Source organism: Mobula hypostoma, chromosome 2, assembly GCF_963921235.1.
Source record: "Mobula hypostoma chromosome 2, sMobHyp1.1, whole genome shotgun sequence".
In the NCBI taxonomy this organism is placed as follows: domain Eukaryota; kingdom Metazoa; phylum Chordata; class Chondrichthyes; order Myliobatiformes; family Myliobatidae; genus Mobula; species Mobula hypostoma.
The window spans coordinates 131,823,650-131,841,411 of NC_086098.1; the positions used below are offsets into that span (position 1 = coordinate 131,823,650).

Below are 17,762 nucleotides of genomic sequence, written 5' to 3' on the forward strand. Positions count from 1 at the left end.
GCACAGGTTTAGTCATCACTTCCTCACTGGTATACACAGGATTACCCATCTCTCCCTACATCACACACAGGATTACCGTCCCTCTCTTCCGCACAGTTACCCCGCCATTTCCCCCTCCCCCCACCACCATCACAAAGGACTATCCCCCATTCCTTCAGGCACACCGCGTTTCTCCACTCCCTGCACACTCAAGGTTATTCTTCTCTCCCTCTGGTACACACGGGGTTACTGCACCCCCAACCCCTGCACACACGCAATTATTCCACCCTCCCTCTGGCACACACAGGGTTACTTCACCTCCCTCTGGCACATACAGCGTTAACTCTCGCTCCTCCCGGCACACAGGGGGTCAACCCCCGCTCCTCCCGGCACACAGGGGGTCAACCCCCGCTCCTCCCGGCACACACGGGGTTAACCCTAGCTCCTCCCGGCACACACGGGGTTAACCCTAGCTCCTCCCGGCACACACGGGGTTAACCCTAGCTCCTCCCGGCACACACGGGGTTAAGTCGCTCTCACTGTCTCGGGTTGGCGGTAAGATGGCGGACGGTGAGCTGAATGTGGACAGTCTGATCGCCCGACTGCTGGAGGGTGAGTGCGGCCCGGCTTGGGGCATTTGTCCCTTGGCAGCGGCATTAAAATAACGCGAGCAAAATGTCTACTTTCCACATCGGCTTCCCCTCTCCAAAGCCGGAGAGGCGGTAATGGGGCCTTACGCCGGCCTCCTGTCTTGCTGCGCCTCCCCTCCCGTTCAGCCTTTGGAGGGACCGTGTCCGGGAAGGTGTTGAGATCCTGGGTGGGGGGGTCTCTACCTTCCCGCCCCATGAGGCAGCCTGTCTTCTACCCGCTCCCCCCACCCCCGTCCATGTGTCCCTCAGTCACCCCCACGGTGGCGGCTCCCAGGTACTGTCTCTGGACTGAGGGCTCGATTCGCCGGTGTTTCGGGTGAGGCGAGGAGTTCATGTGGGTCCCAGTGGTGGATGGCTGAGTCGGTGGGAGGGAGGTGGCTATCTCCCCCTTCTGTGAACTGGGAGGGAGGGGGCTCTAGCTAGGTGGGCAGCTTCGTTTCTGAGGACAATTTTGAGGCATAAAAATGGTGACCGAGCTGAGAGCGGAAGCGAAGTTAATGACTTTATTGTTTATTTCAGGGACAAAATTATCCCTTTCCCGCTTTTCTAGGAGCGATTGCCTTAATATGCTGTTTAAAAATGCTGAGTGTCGTTATCTCCTCCCTGCGCACCCACTGTACAAAATCTTACTAAATTTGGTATTAAGTCTGTGTTTGTGTTCGAGTCTGGACTCAACTCCAAATTTACCGAATAAATTTTTGTCCGAGTTTTTACCTGACTCTTAAGTTTTGGTGGGTGAAAGTCTTCAATATAAACCATTGAAATGTTTTTTTTTGTTGTGTGTGGAGGGAGTAGGGAATTGTCTCTTCAGTTGAGGAAACATGCAGAGCTTCACTGTCCAATCCTTAGGAGACTGTCTAGGTCTGCATGATATTAACTTTTTCAGAATGTTTAGCATGCAATGGGTTTTTTTTTAATCCTGCTTCCACCAATTTCCAACTCTTTCACCCCCCCCCACCCTTTGTTATAGGTAGATTTAATTTGCAATTGTTCTGATGTAGTTTATGTTTCAAAGGAAAAAGTCTTGGAGTTGTTTGACGGTGAAATTTTAAAAAGCCTTTTTTTTTGCTAAACTATTTCAGTGGGAAAGGTTGATAAATTGGGTGTTGGGGGGAAAATGAGCTGATATCTCCAGCACAAACACAAGGGATTCTGCAGATACTGGAAATTCAAGCAACACACATCAAAGTTGCTGGTGAACGCCGCAGGCCAGGCAGCATCTCTGGGAAGAGGTACAGTCGACGTTTCGGGCTGAGACCCTTCTTCATCAGGACTAACTGAAGGAAGAGCTAGTAAGAGATTTGGGAGGGGGAGATCTCTTCCTCTCCCCCCCCCCACTTTCAAATCTCTCACTAGCTCTTCCTTCAGTTAGTCCTGACGAAGGGTCTCGGCCTGAAACGTCGACTGTACCTCTTCCTAGAGATGCTTCCTGGCCTGCTGCGTTCACCAGCAACTTTGATGTGTGTTGCTTGATATCTCCAGCAACCCAATTATCAGTGTGAATGAAGCTATATAACTCTTGAAGGTGTGTTGGTAGATTGGTTAAGAACTTCACAATGTATTTAGTCATTGTATCTAAGGTATTTTGTTTGGTAATTATAGTTTGGCTACATAGTTTTGGAAGTACTTTAGTAGAAAGTAGATTCTGTTTGGAAATTATGTGAAGAAACTATTCTTCCTTTTGTAAAAGAAAAGGGTAATTGTTAGCTAGTGGGACATAGAATCTTGCAAAGTTGCAGAACAGGAGGTCATTTAGCCATTGCGTGCATGTCAAATTAATAAAAGCTATTCATACTGATGTCACTACACAGTGCTTGGGCTTTAACCTTAAAATAATTTAATATTCTGTAGATTATATGAATATTTTTATGAATGTGTGGGTTGTGCAACGTCTTTTCAGGCATTGGATTCCAGGCCCCATCACCTAGCGGGCAAAAAAATTTCTTCATAATTCTCCTCTAATCCTCTCTCGATTAGCATGCCACTCAGTTTTGGTGAATACAAAGTTGAGAGCAGACCAAGGTGGCCTTGTAACGGTGAACTCTGGATAATTGCATTTTCTGCATACCTGGGCAATTTTCTGATTTGGGGCTGAGGTCGCAATTGTTGCCCTTGGCCTCACTGGTCCTGCCCTGGGATACTGATTTTGAAAGATGTATTTTCTCAACTTAGACCTTACTATTAAAGCACACTTAGTGCCTGTGTATATGTCATTTTGTTCCGCTGACATCTTCTCTCTAAAAGCTGTTGCTACATTCGGGTATGGTCCCTTGGTCGCAGGTTTCCTCCTTACGATTCCCCATCAGCTTCATGCCTGCTTGTGCACAATACATTTCCAGCAGACCTTAGTGGTTGACTCAACTGTAACATTTCAAAGATACTAAAATGACTTTTTTTTCCCCTTTACCTGGTAATGTAGACATCATGATACAATGAACACAAGGTATTCCAAGTTTCTTGGAGTTTATCTTGTCTTTCTTAACCAAATTTCTTAGATACTAGTTTTAGAAATTATGACCAAAGTGTATTTGCTCTTGTGGGCATATTCTCAAGGAAGTAGTTTAATTGTCAAAATCAGAAACTATTGTAAAATACCATCTGACACTCAAAAACATTACACTACAGTGGTACTTTTGTACAAATAGTGCTGTTTTGTAATTGTGTGGATGGGAATGTAATGCCTGCAGAGCCGAAATGATTGCAGCTGCTGCTTGGGACAGATGTATCACTGTTTATTTAGCACTGTTCAAAACACAGTTCTAAACAACAGGTTCAATAGAAAGATGTTGATTGTAGCTTTCTTAGCCTAAACCTTGGCACAATTAAGGTTTTGAAACAAAAACCTGCTGTGTATAGTATAGGCATGCATGGCCATTCTGTCCTGTTTATGAAACAGTGTATGTTGAAAGATACTTCATCAGAGCTTTAATTAGAATATAGTTTTATTTTAAAGTAGATACAATTATATGCTCACTCAGTTCTGCCTCTGTTCATTTTTCCCGTAAGTTAAACTGCTGGTGATCTTACAGAATCAGCTATTGTACCTCATACTTGTTTAGTGTCCATGTGCAGTTTTATGCGTCTAGTCTATCCATGTATAAAATGGCAGTTCGCGTGAGAATAGGGGAGTTGGTCTGCTTATTGTTTAAATTTTGTCTTTTTTTTTCCTGTGGATAGTTGAAGGTTTTTGAGAGTTAAAACTGAAACAGATTTTTGAAGCTTTTCCAAGTTAAATAAAAAAGTCAGGGAGAAGAACTGAATCTGGCAAAGGAGAAATCTATCCTAACTTCACTGAAATGTCAGCCAAGTTTATATGATTGTGCCCATTGTAGGGTTTAAAATAGCAGCCTTCCAGTGCAGAAGTTAGTGCCACCAATTCAGCTTAGTTAGCTGTTTAAACCTGAGACGGTTTAAGAATGAGCTTTCTTAATCATGTATGCATAAGGATGTGCTATTTTTCCCCCATTTCAATGTGAATGTAATGTGAATCTCTGTATTTATCAAGTTTTGATTTGCCTGTTAGCTTCATTAAGTTGGAACGATAGCAGTCTACAATTGGGTCTCTGCTGGTTTTTGCCTGTACGTGTCTGAAAGGCAGTGGGAAAAAAACAACACCACCACCAGGGTGTGATTGGCTGGCATGGTGGCACAAGTGTTGGGTTAAATGGCTACTTAAAATTGCCCTTTAGTGCAGGTAAGTGGCAGATAACTACATGGTATTTGAAGGGCAGGTGGAAGAGAATGGGTTGTATAAAGGGCAAAGAAGTCAAAGAGGACCGAGGGGGCTGCTCTACTGGAAGTTGGCACGGACCCAGTGGGCCTTAAGAACTATAGGATTTTTTCTACATGTTAAACATACCACATACCATTTTTAGTTGAAGTAGTCCCAATGAATTACCATTGGCTGGTTTACTGGCATTCTTCATCATCATCATCATTATGTGACTTGTCGTACGAAGTGGTCACAGAGACAATGATTGTTCTTGGCAAATTTTTCTACAGAAGTGATTTGCCATTGCCTCCTACACAGTGTCATTACAAGATGGATGACCCCAGCTTTAGACAATCTCTGAAAAATATTGATAGTCAGGTGTCAGTGGTTGCATAATCAGAACTTGTGATATGTACCAGCTGTTCATATGACCATCCGCCACCTGCCCCCATGGCTTCACATGACCATGATCTGGGAGCTAAGTAAGTGTACACCTTGTCCACGGGTGACCTGCATGCTAGCAGAGGGAAAGAGCACCTTGCATCTCCTTTGATAGCAACATATTTCCACTATACCACACAGTGCTGGCATTTGTGATTTTTTTTCGTAGTGAACATTAATTGACAAGACGTTGTCAGCTAGTTCTGCAGAATTGTGAGAATAACCATCAACGCTGCGGTACTGGAGTGAAATGAGGAATTGCTGCATTCTGTTTCTCATGGAGACGCAGCTTGTTCCAGATGCGCTTGATACATCATTAAGACGCAGAAGGCTTCTCGATACACAGGATGGACCGGAGTGCTGATTCAGAGAAGGCAAAAGGTAGAGGTCTGTGTTTCATGATAAACTCTGTGATGCTTGGACACGGCAGTCTTGTTCCATTCTTGTTTCCTCAACCTGGAAAATCTAATGATTTTGTGCTGACCGTTCTACTTACCAGGAGAGTTCTCTGTGATTCTTACTGAGGTGTACATACTGCCAAAGACTGACGTTGGGCAGACACTTGTGGTACTGAGTGTCACCATCAGCAAACAAGAAACATACTACCCAGACACTATTCAAATCTTTGTCAGGGACTTCAATCAGGCTTGTTTGAAGAAATCTCTGCCCAATTATCATCAACATGTCACCTGCAGAGCTATGGGTCCCTACACACTCGACCACTGCTATACTACGATTAGGAATGCCTAGACCAGGGGTCGGCAACCTTTTTGCGTCTGTGGGCTGGATTCCGTATTAATGAGCGGACGGTGGGCCAGATAAATGCCATAAAAAAAACTTGAAATATGGGAATTATCCATTTAAGTACATCTAGTTATGTTCTGCCTCAAATTAATGAATAACGCATGCTAGAAAATCATTTGTGCTTAAGGTTGCCTTCCCCTGGCCTAGACCACATTTCGGAAAATCTGGTCACTTGGCTGTCTTCCTCGTGCCTGCATACAAGCAGGGGCTAAATAGCGAGGTTCCAGAGATGAGGACAACAAAGGTGGCCATGGGAGGCAGAGGAGCAGCTGCTACAGATTGCTTCTGGTTGGCCCAGTAGGCCATATTCAAGGACTCATCAGAGGATCTGAACGAATGCACCACAGTTGTCACCGACTTCTTTAAAACAGTGGTAGATGAGTGTGTCCTCACAAAACCACTGTCTTCTCCAACCAGAAGCCCCACATGAGCCATGAGATCCGCAATCTGCTGAAGGCCCTATCTGTGGCACTCAGTTCTGGCGACGAAGTGAAATGCAAGAGGTGTGATCTTCTGAGAGCCGTCTCGCATGTGAAATATCAATTCTGGAACAAACTTGAATCACTGAAGGTTGCTCGACAGCTGTGGCAAGGATTGGATGCTATCACCTCTTAAAAAGTTAAACCAAGCGGCATGGGTGACCAGTGCCTTCTCTGCTCATTTTATATATCAAAGTATGGATGCACCTTCTCAAACTCCCACAGCCCTCATTGATCCTGTGATTTCACTCTCTGAGGCCAACATGAGAGCATTCTTCAGGAGGGTGAATACATGGAAAGCATCAGCCCAGACGAGGCACCTGGTCCAGTAATAAAGACTTGTGCTGATCAACTGGTTGGAATGTTCATTGATATCTTTAACCTCTGACTTTGGCAGTCTGGAATCCACATCCTTCAAGCAGGCTTCAGTGATACTGGTGCCCAAGAAGAACATGGTAATCTGCCTCAATGACTATTGTCCTCTAGCATTTACATCCACTGTGATGAAGTGTTTTAAGAGATTGGTGATGAAACATATCAACTCTTGCCTGAGAAACGACTTGAATCTGCTCCAATTTGCCTACCATCACAACACGTTAACAGCAGATGGCCATTTCATTGGCTGTTCACTCAACCTCTCACTCAATGTCAGCAAGACCAAGGAACTGATCATTGACTTTGGGAGAAGGAAACCAGAGGCCCATGAGCCAGTCTTCATTGGGGGATTAGAGGTGGAAAGAATCAGCAACTTTAAATTCCTTGGAGTTGTTATTTCAGAGGATCTGCCCTGGGCCCAGCATTGCAAAGAAAGTACGGCAGCACCCTCTACTTTATCAGAAGTTTGCAAAGATTCAGCATGTTATCTAAAACCCTGACAAACTTTTACAGATGTTTGGTGGAGAGTATATTGACTGGTTGCATCATGCCTGCTATGGAAACACCAATGTCCTTGAATGGAAAACTTACCAAAAGTAGTGGATATGGCCCAGACCAACCAGGGTAAAACCCTCCCCACTATTGAGCACATTTAAACAAAGCACTTTTGCAGTAAGGCAGCATCCATCATCGAGAACCCCCCACCACCAGGGTCATGCTCTCTTCTCGCTACTGCCATCAGGAGAAGGTTCAGGAGCAAGAGTCTAGTCATCAGAGACCAAACATCAGGCTCTTGAACCAGAGGGGATAACTTCACTCACCCCATCAAAGAACTGTTCCCACAACCTATGGACTCATTTTCAATGACTCTTAAATCCCATGTTCTCTATTGCTGTATTATTTATTATTATTTTATTTCTTTTTTTCCTTTTGTATTTGCACAGTTCAATGGTTTTTTTTGGCAGTTTGGATTCTGTCCTGTTGGGTGTGACCTTTCATTGGTCCTGTTGTTGTGTTTCTTTGTTTTTACTGTGATTGCCCGTAAGAAAATGAATTTCAGGGTTGTATGTGGTGAAACATTGTACTTCGATGAATATACTTTGAACACCTCATGCCCAGAAAATCAGCAATTAGTGCAAGTGTGTAGTATCCTTCAGTTTAATAGATTTATTTACATTTAAAACATTGTTTTATTGTTTTTTTAAAACTTTGTTCATGCATGTGTGTGCTCTTGCTATTGGGATTAGATTTGTCATGTTTTATGTAACTAACATCCTCCCTCTGCTCATTTTGTGGTCCTTTGATTGCTTGGGTCAGAGATGTATTCTCGGCCCTGTCATTCACCGAGGTCCTGCTAGACCAGCACCTTGTGTATCACTTCTCGGTACAAAATGTATGTGCCAAACACAACAAATGGGACCTGCTCAGGAGACATGTTAGTGTGTTCAGTTGACATGAATGACTCTCTTCTCTCTCTTGTCATTAGCTAGAAGGTATAGGAGCCTGGGGACTCTCACCACCAGGTTCAAGAACAGTTGCTACCCCTCAATCATCAGGCTCTTGAATAGAACAGGATAACTACACTCACTTGCCCCATCATTGAAATATTCCAACAACCAATTATCTCACTTTAAGGACTCTTTATCTCATTATCTCATGTTCTCGTTTTTTATTGCTGTTTGTTTATATTTGCATTGGCACAGATTATTGTCTTCTGCACTCTAGTTGATCTTTCATCGATCCTGTTATGGTTACTATTCTATAGATTTGCTGAGAATGCCCACCGGGAAATGAATTTCAGGATTGTATATAGTGACATACGTGTACTTTGATAACAACATAAACTTTGACTTTATGTTGAAGGGCCCCTTTCCATAAGGTATTATGATTTTGCACTTTCAGCCACTTCCAAGGCAAAATATTTTAAAACACAAACAAGTAACTCTTAAGTCTAACAGTATGCCAAAATCCTTGGCATTACTAGCTCTACCAAAATTCTTAGCTGTTAAGTCTCAGAATTGAACATGTCCACAGTTTTTGTTTGAGTACTATCGAACTTCTCATTGTGCAGGGTTAAAAATCTTTTTTATAATGTGCAAAATGTTAATGAGGAGGATCATCTTAAAAGGGTCTGTCCTTGGAACAGATATGATACCTAATTTGCTATGTAAAAAAAGAGTTTGGCCTCAGGAAAAGGCACTTTAATAATTAGTAACATATTTGTGAATATGATAATCATTTGTCATTAGTTCTAAAACTGCAATAAGTTTCTTTATTAATCAGAGGACCATGGGACTGTTGAAAGTAAGTCATGTTTCCAGCTCCAGTTTTGAGGTTGTTCTCAAGGTAGATTTCCCAAATGACACTCTTCTCTGTGACTTCCAGTACATGGATATCACTTAATACATTCCAGGTCTGGGAGGGAAAAAAAATCAAACCTTGCTGGATGTTTGTTCTGGTTTGAAGTTAATTGAGTGTTATTTCGAGTCACTCTTGTAGCACGGAAGATTGAGGTTGTCAAGTACAGTTCAAATTGCAAAAAGGTTTGATGAGGAGAAATCACTTTTGGTCATGTATCTATTATGGAGTAGAAAATGGGGATAGTGCTATATGATCCAGCCATTTCAACAACCCAGCACTGTCAGATAGTCTGAACTCAAGAAATTCTGCACTTGCTTGATATCCAGCGTAACACACAAAATGCTGGAGGAACTCAACAACATATGTGAAGCTTCTGTTAGTTGTGATCAGCCATAGATATTGTGTCCTAGCTGTCATATGCAAGCCAGTGCAGTGTGATATGGAGAGCAAGCTGCTGCCCATGCAGCAGGCTCCCACTTTCCACACAGGTGATGAATCCAAAGGAACGGTGGAGGCTGAGGCAGCATGATGGAAAGGAATAAAGAGTCAACATTTTGGGCCAACCCTTCATCAAGACTCAGTATTCAGATGGTCTGAATACTCTTCCCTGTGCAAGGTTGTGCTGTTTAATCAGGCAAGTTTACAGCTCTCCTTTTCTTCCACTGTTATCCATCTACATCACAGGATTTGTTTTACCTTGCTATTAAACTCTGAACAGAATCTTGTTAAATATTTTATTGCTAGTCTGTATCGACAGCATTCCCTTTCCATCATGACCTTGAGCAGTTCAACTAGTTAACTACATTGTTCCACTAATCTTGATGAGACTCTGTGATCATCTAATTGCTCATTCACTGATGGATTTAACTTGCTCGCCAAAACTAGTGTTAAGCCAATAGCTCTGTGAATACCTGATTTTTCCTTTCAGTCTTTCCTTGGAGTAATCTTTTTGATCTGAAGGCACAATTTTTAATTCTATGGAATTTTGAGAATTACTAACATTCTAACCTTCCCATTTTCTAGGATTCATTTACTTAATGTACTAAATACCCTCTCCACCATTGAGCACATCTACATGTAGTGTTGTCGCAGGAAAGCAGCATCCATCATCAGGGAACCCCACCACCCAGGCCATGCTGTCCTCTCACTGCTGCTATCAGGAAGATACTACGGGAGCTTCGGGATACACACCACCAGCCAGGTTCAGGAACAGTTATTATCCCTCGACCATCAGGCTCTTAAACCAAAGGGGATAAGTTCACTCAACTTCACTTGGCCCATCATTCAAATGTTCCAACAGCACTTTCAGGAACTCTTCATCTCTTGTTTTCTATATTTATTACTTATTTATTTATTATCCTTTCTTCCTTTTTTGTAATTGCAGTTTGATGTCTTTTGCACACTGGTTGAAAGTCCAAGTTGGTGATTCTGTTATGGTTGTTAATCTATTATGGATTTGTTGAGTATGCCCGCAAGAATGAATCTCGGGGTTGTATGTGTTTATATATGTACGCGTGTAGTAGGGGGTGCAACTAAGATCAGAGTTTGGTCTTTGGCTATTTACAGCCTAGTCACCAGTTTGAAGGAATTTCTATTCTCAATCATAAAATCGGATTCATGATAAAACTGTGTGGGAAAGTGCGGAGGACATGATTGTGATGGCATGTCGATGGTGGGCAGATGGAGTGTCATATGTGAAAACGAATTTATTCACTGTGGTCAGAAATACATTTTTAAAATGAAGAGTAATTATAAAATGTTCAGAGCGACTTGGGTATGCTTGTATGAATCAGAAAACTGGTATGTGGATTTGCCAATTTGCCAACAGTTAACCTTCATCGTCAGGCTAAATTTGAGTCAGGAAGTCTTGATGTAGTGCTAGGGCCTTCAAGGGGACAACACAAGAAATTCATACTTGGTATTCAAAATGTACTGACACCATTTTTGGAATGGAGTCCTCATCCTCCCGAGGAAGAATTAGATAGAAAGGGCCTATATCCTCTGTTTTGAAGCATGAGAAATTATCTTACTGAAACACAAGATTCTGAAAGGTTTTGAAATGGTGTATGTGGAAAAGTAGTTTCCATTGGCAGCAGAGTCTAGAACTGGGTTCATAGTTTCAGGATAGTAGGTTGACTACTCAGCGTTGAAGTTCTCAAGAGCTTTATGCAAATTGAGTGTTTAAAGTTACCTTTGCGGTTATTGAGCAATATTTAAGGCTGATGATGATATTTTTGGAATCTAGGGGAAAGATGCATTGGGTGGCAAAACAGTAGACAGTAGAGCTGATGCACCACAGAGTCACAGATCTGGATTCAGTTCTGACTACAAGTGCTGTCTGTGCAGTTTGACATTTTCCCTGTGACAATTTGCATTAGTCTGGGTACTCTGCTTTCTTCTCGTATCTTAAAGCTGAGGGTTGCTAGATTAATTGGTCACTGTAAATTACTCGTGTGTAAGTAGTGCAGGTCATTGAATCTCAGGGAGTTGGTGAGAAATTAGAGAATTTTAAAAAGAGAATTAATGTAAATGGATGGTTGACGGTCAGTACAGGGTGAATGTACCTAAGGTCCATTTCTGTGCTCTCTGTGATTTTGTGGGACTTGTCATGAAAGTGGATGAGACTGAAGATATCGGTATTGATCTGATGAATGGAGTAGGCAGCTTGTCAGCTACTTTCTTTCCAATCTGTTGTATTTCCACATCTTGCACTTGTATGTGCTTTCTCGTTTGGCCGAATGCTGCTTCATCTCATTAATTGTGTTTGCTTAATATTAATTGGAACTTTTACTTCAAGTAAAGAAAAAATACTGAATTTATCCAGTTTTCATACTCAATGCATCAAGTGCTTTACAGCCAATTCAATAGCTGTGAAGCATAGAACTTCTCAGTGTCATACTGAAATATTCTGTGTTTCAGTTTTCGGTCCTCAACCTTCAGTGGGAGTATCCCATTAACCCAAAGCTGAAATGAGAAGTATGTACTTATTTTGTACTAACCAGGTACTTTCCACATTTTGTAGATTTAGTCATGAGAAGCTTTGTATAATTTCCATGTAATACATGTTTTGTCCCTTTGCTGCTCTTGCACAAAGTGAAATCCAAGACTTGACTCTTTCATTTTGAACCTAATAATTGGATTATTTTACGTTGAACTTACCTTACTGGTGGGGTCAATTGTAAGTAAAAATCTGAAATCATTCTACAGGAGATAACTGTTCATTTATTGCTGCTGCTTTCTATTTATAGCAAACAACAGATGGCGTTGTTTAATTCATGGTGTATGTTTGTGGTAATTTTCTTTTGCTTTCCAGCATTGTAGTTTAAGGTGCTGACTGGATGAAATGAAGTGATGGGGTTATTGGAAAGAAAAGTTGAAAAAATTGTGCTTTGTTATGTAACGCCTGTGAACATGACAGACTACCTGACTTTCAGTTGATGGCTGAATTTCCTTGATCATTGGATGTGGATAATGTTAACAATACTGACCATCCTCAGTTACTTTATGAAGGTGGTTCAGTCCAGAGCTATTGTGTGACATTCCCCACAGGGTGTTATGCAATTTCAGACACTTATTTGATCATGTTCAAAGCATGTTGATCAATCAAAATGGTATATTATTTGGGATGTTGCTGTCCCTATGATATGCTAATACTACACAAGATGTGTGTCTGTAGCAAGGATGCAGTTGCATCCTGACTTGGGTAAAGTTAATGATCAAATACTGTTTTTCTCAGGTTTTAATTGCACTTATTCTGTAATCATTTTCCATATATGAAAACTTTAGATAACTGAGGACTCCACCTGCTCCTGGGAAATTTTGTTTCCTTCCTTAGCCACTCTTAATTTTTCCAAGGATTCATTACTCTAAAGTTGTTAAGACTTTACTTTTTCATATATTCAAATGCTAGGTTAGTACCTTCTTGCCTTGTTTGCTTTGTTTGACTTGTGATTGGAAGTTTGGAGTACTTTTCCCTTCAGAGTCGCGAAGAATAAATGTACACAGTATTTTGAAAAAATACACTAAACCCTTTGTGATTGACTTCATTTAATGGGGCTCATTTGGGTTACACAAGTCCCTAAGCAACACACACAATCTTGGAGGAACTCAGCAGGCCAGGCAGCATCTGTAGAAATGAATAGACAGTCGACATTTCAGGCCAAGATCCTTCAAGTCCCCAAGGTTTATTCTATTTTCAAATGTTGTTTTCCAGTTTTCTTTTTGTGGTCATTATTGTTACATCCTGATAGGAAAGTGTCATCATACTGTCCTTTACTTCAAACTGTTTGATTTCTTTCCATCTTTTTATTGGTGTCTTTCCTGTTATACGAGCGATGCCTCTTTGGTTAATTTTATCTTTCTTTGTAAGCTAATCATTATCCTTATCTGCTTCTATATATTTAGATTTTTATTACCTCTTAATATAACAGACTTTCACAGTAAACATTAATCTCAAGTATATGTTTAACAAATACTTTATGAACAAAACTCCTAGAGTTGTGTATTTAGCTGGAAAATGTAAATTTTACTCTTCACATATACCTGATGTCCAGAAAAATATAGGTATTGTAAATGAATAATTGATTTGAGGGTTTATGTGTTCATTTGAACTTTCAAGAAGGTGCCAAGGTCATATATTTTGTGGTTATTACAATGATGCTCATTCACATTTTTAAAAATTCTTTATTTTGTAGCTAATTTGACATTTTTTGTAATGTGTGCACAATCATGTTGAAGCTAAAATGAGCACATGTTAAGGTTCTTAAAAAGGCTCAATACAGAAGGAGTTGTGCTAAATGATCTTTTTTTCCGGACTTGAGAATGCTAGATGCAGCATAGTGAAAACAGAAATTCCAATTTTCTTATCATCCTGAACCTCAGTGTGGTGAACAGTGAAACTAATACCAAGCAATTGCGATGGGATATAGGCTAGTTAAAAGGGCAGTCAATGGCAGATGGTATTTAACAGTGTGAGGTGAAATATTTTAGCAGCGAATGGGTGGCTGCCTTATGGTTGCAGCAACCCAAGTTAAATTTTCACCTTCAATGCTGTCTCTATACTTCACACTTTTGTCCGTATGACCATGTAGCTTTGTTCTGGGTGCACTGTTTTCCTCGCATAGCACAAAGATTATTGGTCTCTGTAAATTGTTACTAACATACAAGAAAGTAGTAGAACTTGGGAATGTTGATAAGAATAAGGGGAGAATAAAAAAAATAAGATTACTATAAATGGATACTTATGGTCATTATGAATGTGAGATGTAGAACCAGTTTCTGTACTGTATGCAACTCTAGGTCTAAGAAGGGATGAAGAAAGGTAATATTGACATGGTATATTTTTAAGTTGTGAATTAATAGATGGTCTAGGTGTTCATGTGCTTGATACTCAACGTTGCAGGGAATTTTCACTAGTTAGTCAAATAATATGGGGTCTTGGGGTCTATTAATGAAAGTGCTGTATTCAAAAATAGAAGTAAAAGGAAACACTTACTGGATCACCAGTTAGGCCATAACCAGAGAATTGTAGCCAGCTGTGGTTGGTCGCGACCAGAGTTGTCAACTACCTGAGCAAGGAACTGGACCTGCTGCAATTTGCCTGTCAGCACAGCGGGTCTACAGTAGATGTAATCGTACTTGCTTTCCACTCATCCTTGGATCACCTGGAACATAAAAATACAAGTTGAGTACCCCTTATTCATACCAATGAATTGATCCACTTGACCCGAAGCAGGAGTGTGTGGGCCATGGCAGTCAAAAGCTCAAAACTGGGCGTGGCACCTGATGATGATGACGACCCCTTATCCAAAATTCCAAAATCCAGGATCCTCTGAAATCTGAATTTTATTTTTTAAGCACTGACAAACTGTCACAAATGGAAAATTCCACAAGGAATTCCCAGGTGATGCACAGGTCTCTGTACACCAGTCAATTCTGAGAAGAGACCTTGCGTATGTAATGAAAAATGGAAATACACTGCATAAAGTGAAAAATGAAGTTCTCGATTGTATATTGAAAGAGTGGATTCATTAGTGTTAGTGAACATGGGTGCTTTACAGTATGCTTATGAAACAAGCAAAGATCTAATATAACGAACAAAAAATGAAGGTAATTGTGAATATCAACAGGCTGGTTGCATAAATTTAAGAAAAGGCATTTCTCATTTTAAAAAAGTTAGTTTTTCTCTTTATGAATTGATAATTGGAGAATTAGCTGTCTTTTTATATACTACGTATTAGCTTAATACTATGTATGATTTTGATAATGTCTACTTCACTTTCTGTTTGTATTGTTATTGATATGTATTTGAGATAATTCTCTTGTATATATGCTCTTTTTAAGTCAATAAAAAGATTAATAAAGAAGGAAAGGTATGGCATAAAATTAAGATTTATAGTGCAGAGTAGGCCCTTCCAGCCCTTCTAGCAACCCCATAGCCCAATTAATCCTAATCTCATCATGAGAAATTTACAATGCCTGGTTAATCTACCTGGTACATCTTTGGAATGTGGGAGGAAACTGGAGCACCTGCATTCCATGGGAGGGATGTATAGAACGACATGAATTGAACTGTGGAATGGCCCAAGCTGTAGTAGTGTCATCATATTGCTTAAAGTTTATTTAGGATATCTAGATATGTTTTGGACCAAATACCGTAATGTTGAGAGTAAATTTGACAGAGGTTGTAAGATTATTAAATTTTTAGGTAATGCAGACAAAGAAAAATGGTACAAGAATTAGGATTTATTTATGTAAGGCTTTGTAAGGCACTCTCTTATGCAGAGAGTGATAGAGACCTGAAACTCACTGGTAATGGAAGCAGAAATGATTAATGGTTTCAAAAGAATTAGATACAGACAAATGAAGTAAATGTGCAGATTTACATGGACGGATAGAAAACAGAACTGACTGCTTGCTCTACAGAGATGTAGAGAAGCTAAATTAGCAAGCTCCTTTTCTGTAATGACTCGCTTCTTGTACACAGTTATTGTATCTTGCTAATTTGCCTACAGTTTGAACAGTCATGTCAACCAGTGATGGGGTGGGGGACAGTGGTGGAGTGGGAGAGCAAAGGAGCAAGATAATTTGCATGCTGTTTCTTTCAGCAGGAGATGTTCATTCATGTTTTCAGTCGGGACTGTCAAAGCATCAAATGATGAAGCGTAGTAACATAGTGGTAATGGTAATATAGAACCCTCAGCTGAAACCAGAAATGTGATAGATACTTTATTGATCCCAAAGGAAATTATCGTTTCACAGTAGCATTACAGATGGACAGATATACAAATATTAGAAGAGAAGTAAAAAAGAATAAAAGTTACCTCTAACAGGAGGGGTCATCGCTTCCTTGGCTATAGATTGACTCATTATAGAGCCTAATGGCTGAGGGTAAGAATGACCACATATAGCTCTCTTTGGAACAGCACAGTTGTTTTAGTCTATTACTAAAAGTGCTTCTCTGTTCAGTTAAGGTGGCATGCAGAGGATGCAAAACATTGAAAATCCTGGCAATTCTGGACATAGGGTCCTTTATTCTACCATAACCTTCACTGTGTCCAGTTTGACTCCTATAACAGAGTCAGCCTTTCTATTCAGTTTGAGCCTGTTGGCATCACCCGTGCTGGTGCCATTGCCCCAGCACATCACTACGTAGAAGATTGTACTGGCAACCACAGACTGATAGAACATGTGAAGTAGAGCCCTGCATACTCCAAAGGACCTCAGTCTCCTCAGGAAGTAGAGGAGATTCTGGCCCTTGTCCACAGCCTCTTTGTCAGTGCTCCACTCAAGTCTGTCATCCAGGTGCACCCCCAGGTACTTGTAGGTCTTCACCACATCCACATCCTCACCATCAATAGTAACATGGAGTAGTGCAGGCTTAAGGCCAATTTATACTTGTGCGTCAAATGGATGCCGTAAGTGCGGTGTAGCTGCATACCCTACACCGTACCCTATACCGTAGCCTGACACGCACCTCCCCAAAAATGTAACTACGTGTCGCAGCAACGCAGACAGCAACAACTGTGATTGGTCCGCTTGGTAGCATCGCATTTCCTCCTACGCTGCAATAGCTTCCCATTGGGTGACTGAAGGGCAGGGAAGGAACTCTGGCTGCAGTGCTTTACAGATCTCCAAAATTATGGAGGACCCTGTGCTTGACGCCAGTTTGTAGCTAGCTGCTACAGTCAGTTGACTTCCACCTGAAGCTAGAGCTCGAATGGTGGTTGACACCCTCTGAGTATACTGCGTGTACACTGATGCGAAATAAATGGTTGGAGACAATGAACCAAATCGTCAAATCTACCTGCTGACATCTGAAAATATTTGAAATGCATTTTCTCGTCCATGTCTCTCAGTGGCCGGACAGGCACAGAAAATTCACCCTCCTTCAGTTTCAGTTGCCATTGTTTGAAGTTTGAGTTTCTTCATGTTGAGTTTCAACACGAAGAAACTCAACACAGTGGCATAGAAACCCCACCGCCAACTAGTGTTTTGGCGGTGAATTGCAGAGCGACGCAGACACACCAACGCGCAAGTATGAATGCTCACAACGGCATAGCCCACTTGCGTAGGCTACGGTGTAAGCTGGTACGCACAAGTATAAATCAGCCTTTAGTCTTACTAAAGTCCATCACTATCTCCTTTGTCAAATGGTGCAAGCTGAATCATCTGCAGCTCGACATCAGAAAGACAAGGTCCTGCTCATTCGCTTGTCCTCCATTTATACACCCAACTATTGCTGTGTCATCAGAGAATTTCTGCAGATGACATGACTCAGTGTTGTATCTAACGTCCAAGGCATACAGGGTTAATAGGAAGGGAGCCAATACAGTCCCCTGTAGGGCTCCAGTGCTGTTTATAGCCATGTCTGACACACAGCTCTGAAGCCACACAAATTGAGGGCTGCTAGTCAAGTAGTCCATTATCCAGCATACAATGAAAATGCCATTGTGTGCCATG

General features: G+C 41.2%; 1 protein-coding gene across 1 annotated transcript in view; it reads left to right on the plus strand.

The window, feature by feature from the left end:
• The first annotated feature begins 436 nt into the window (after positions 1-436).
• The window catches only part of ppp1cb (protein phosphatase 1, catalytic subunit, beta isozyme), a 117,374-nt gene continuing 100,048 nt past the window's right edge, over positions 437-17,762 (plus strand). The window contains exon 1 of the mRNA XM_063040680.1: positions 437-591. Coding sequence (XP_062896750.1) covers positions 540-591 — 52 coding nt within the window. The 5' untranslated portion in view covers positions 437-539. The remainder of the gene's footprint in view (positions 592-17,762) is intronic.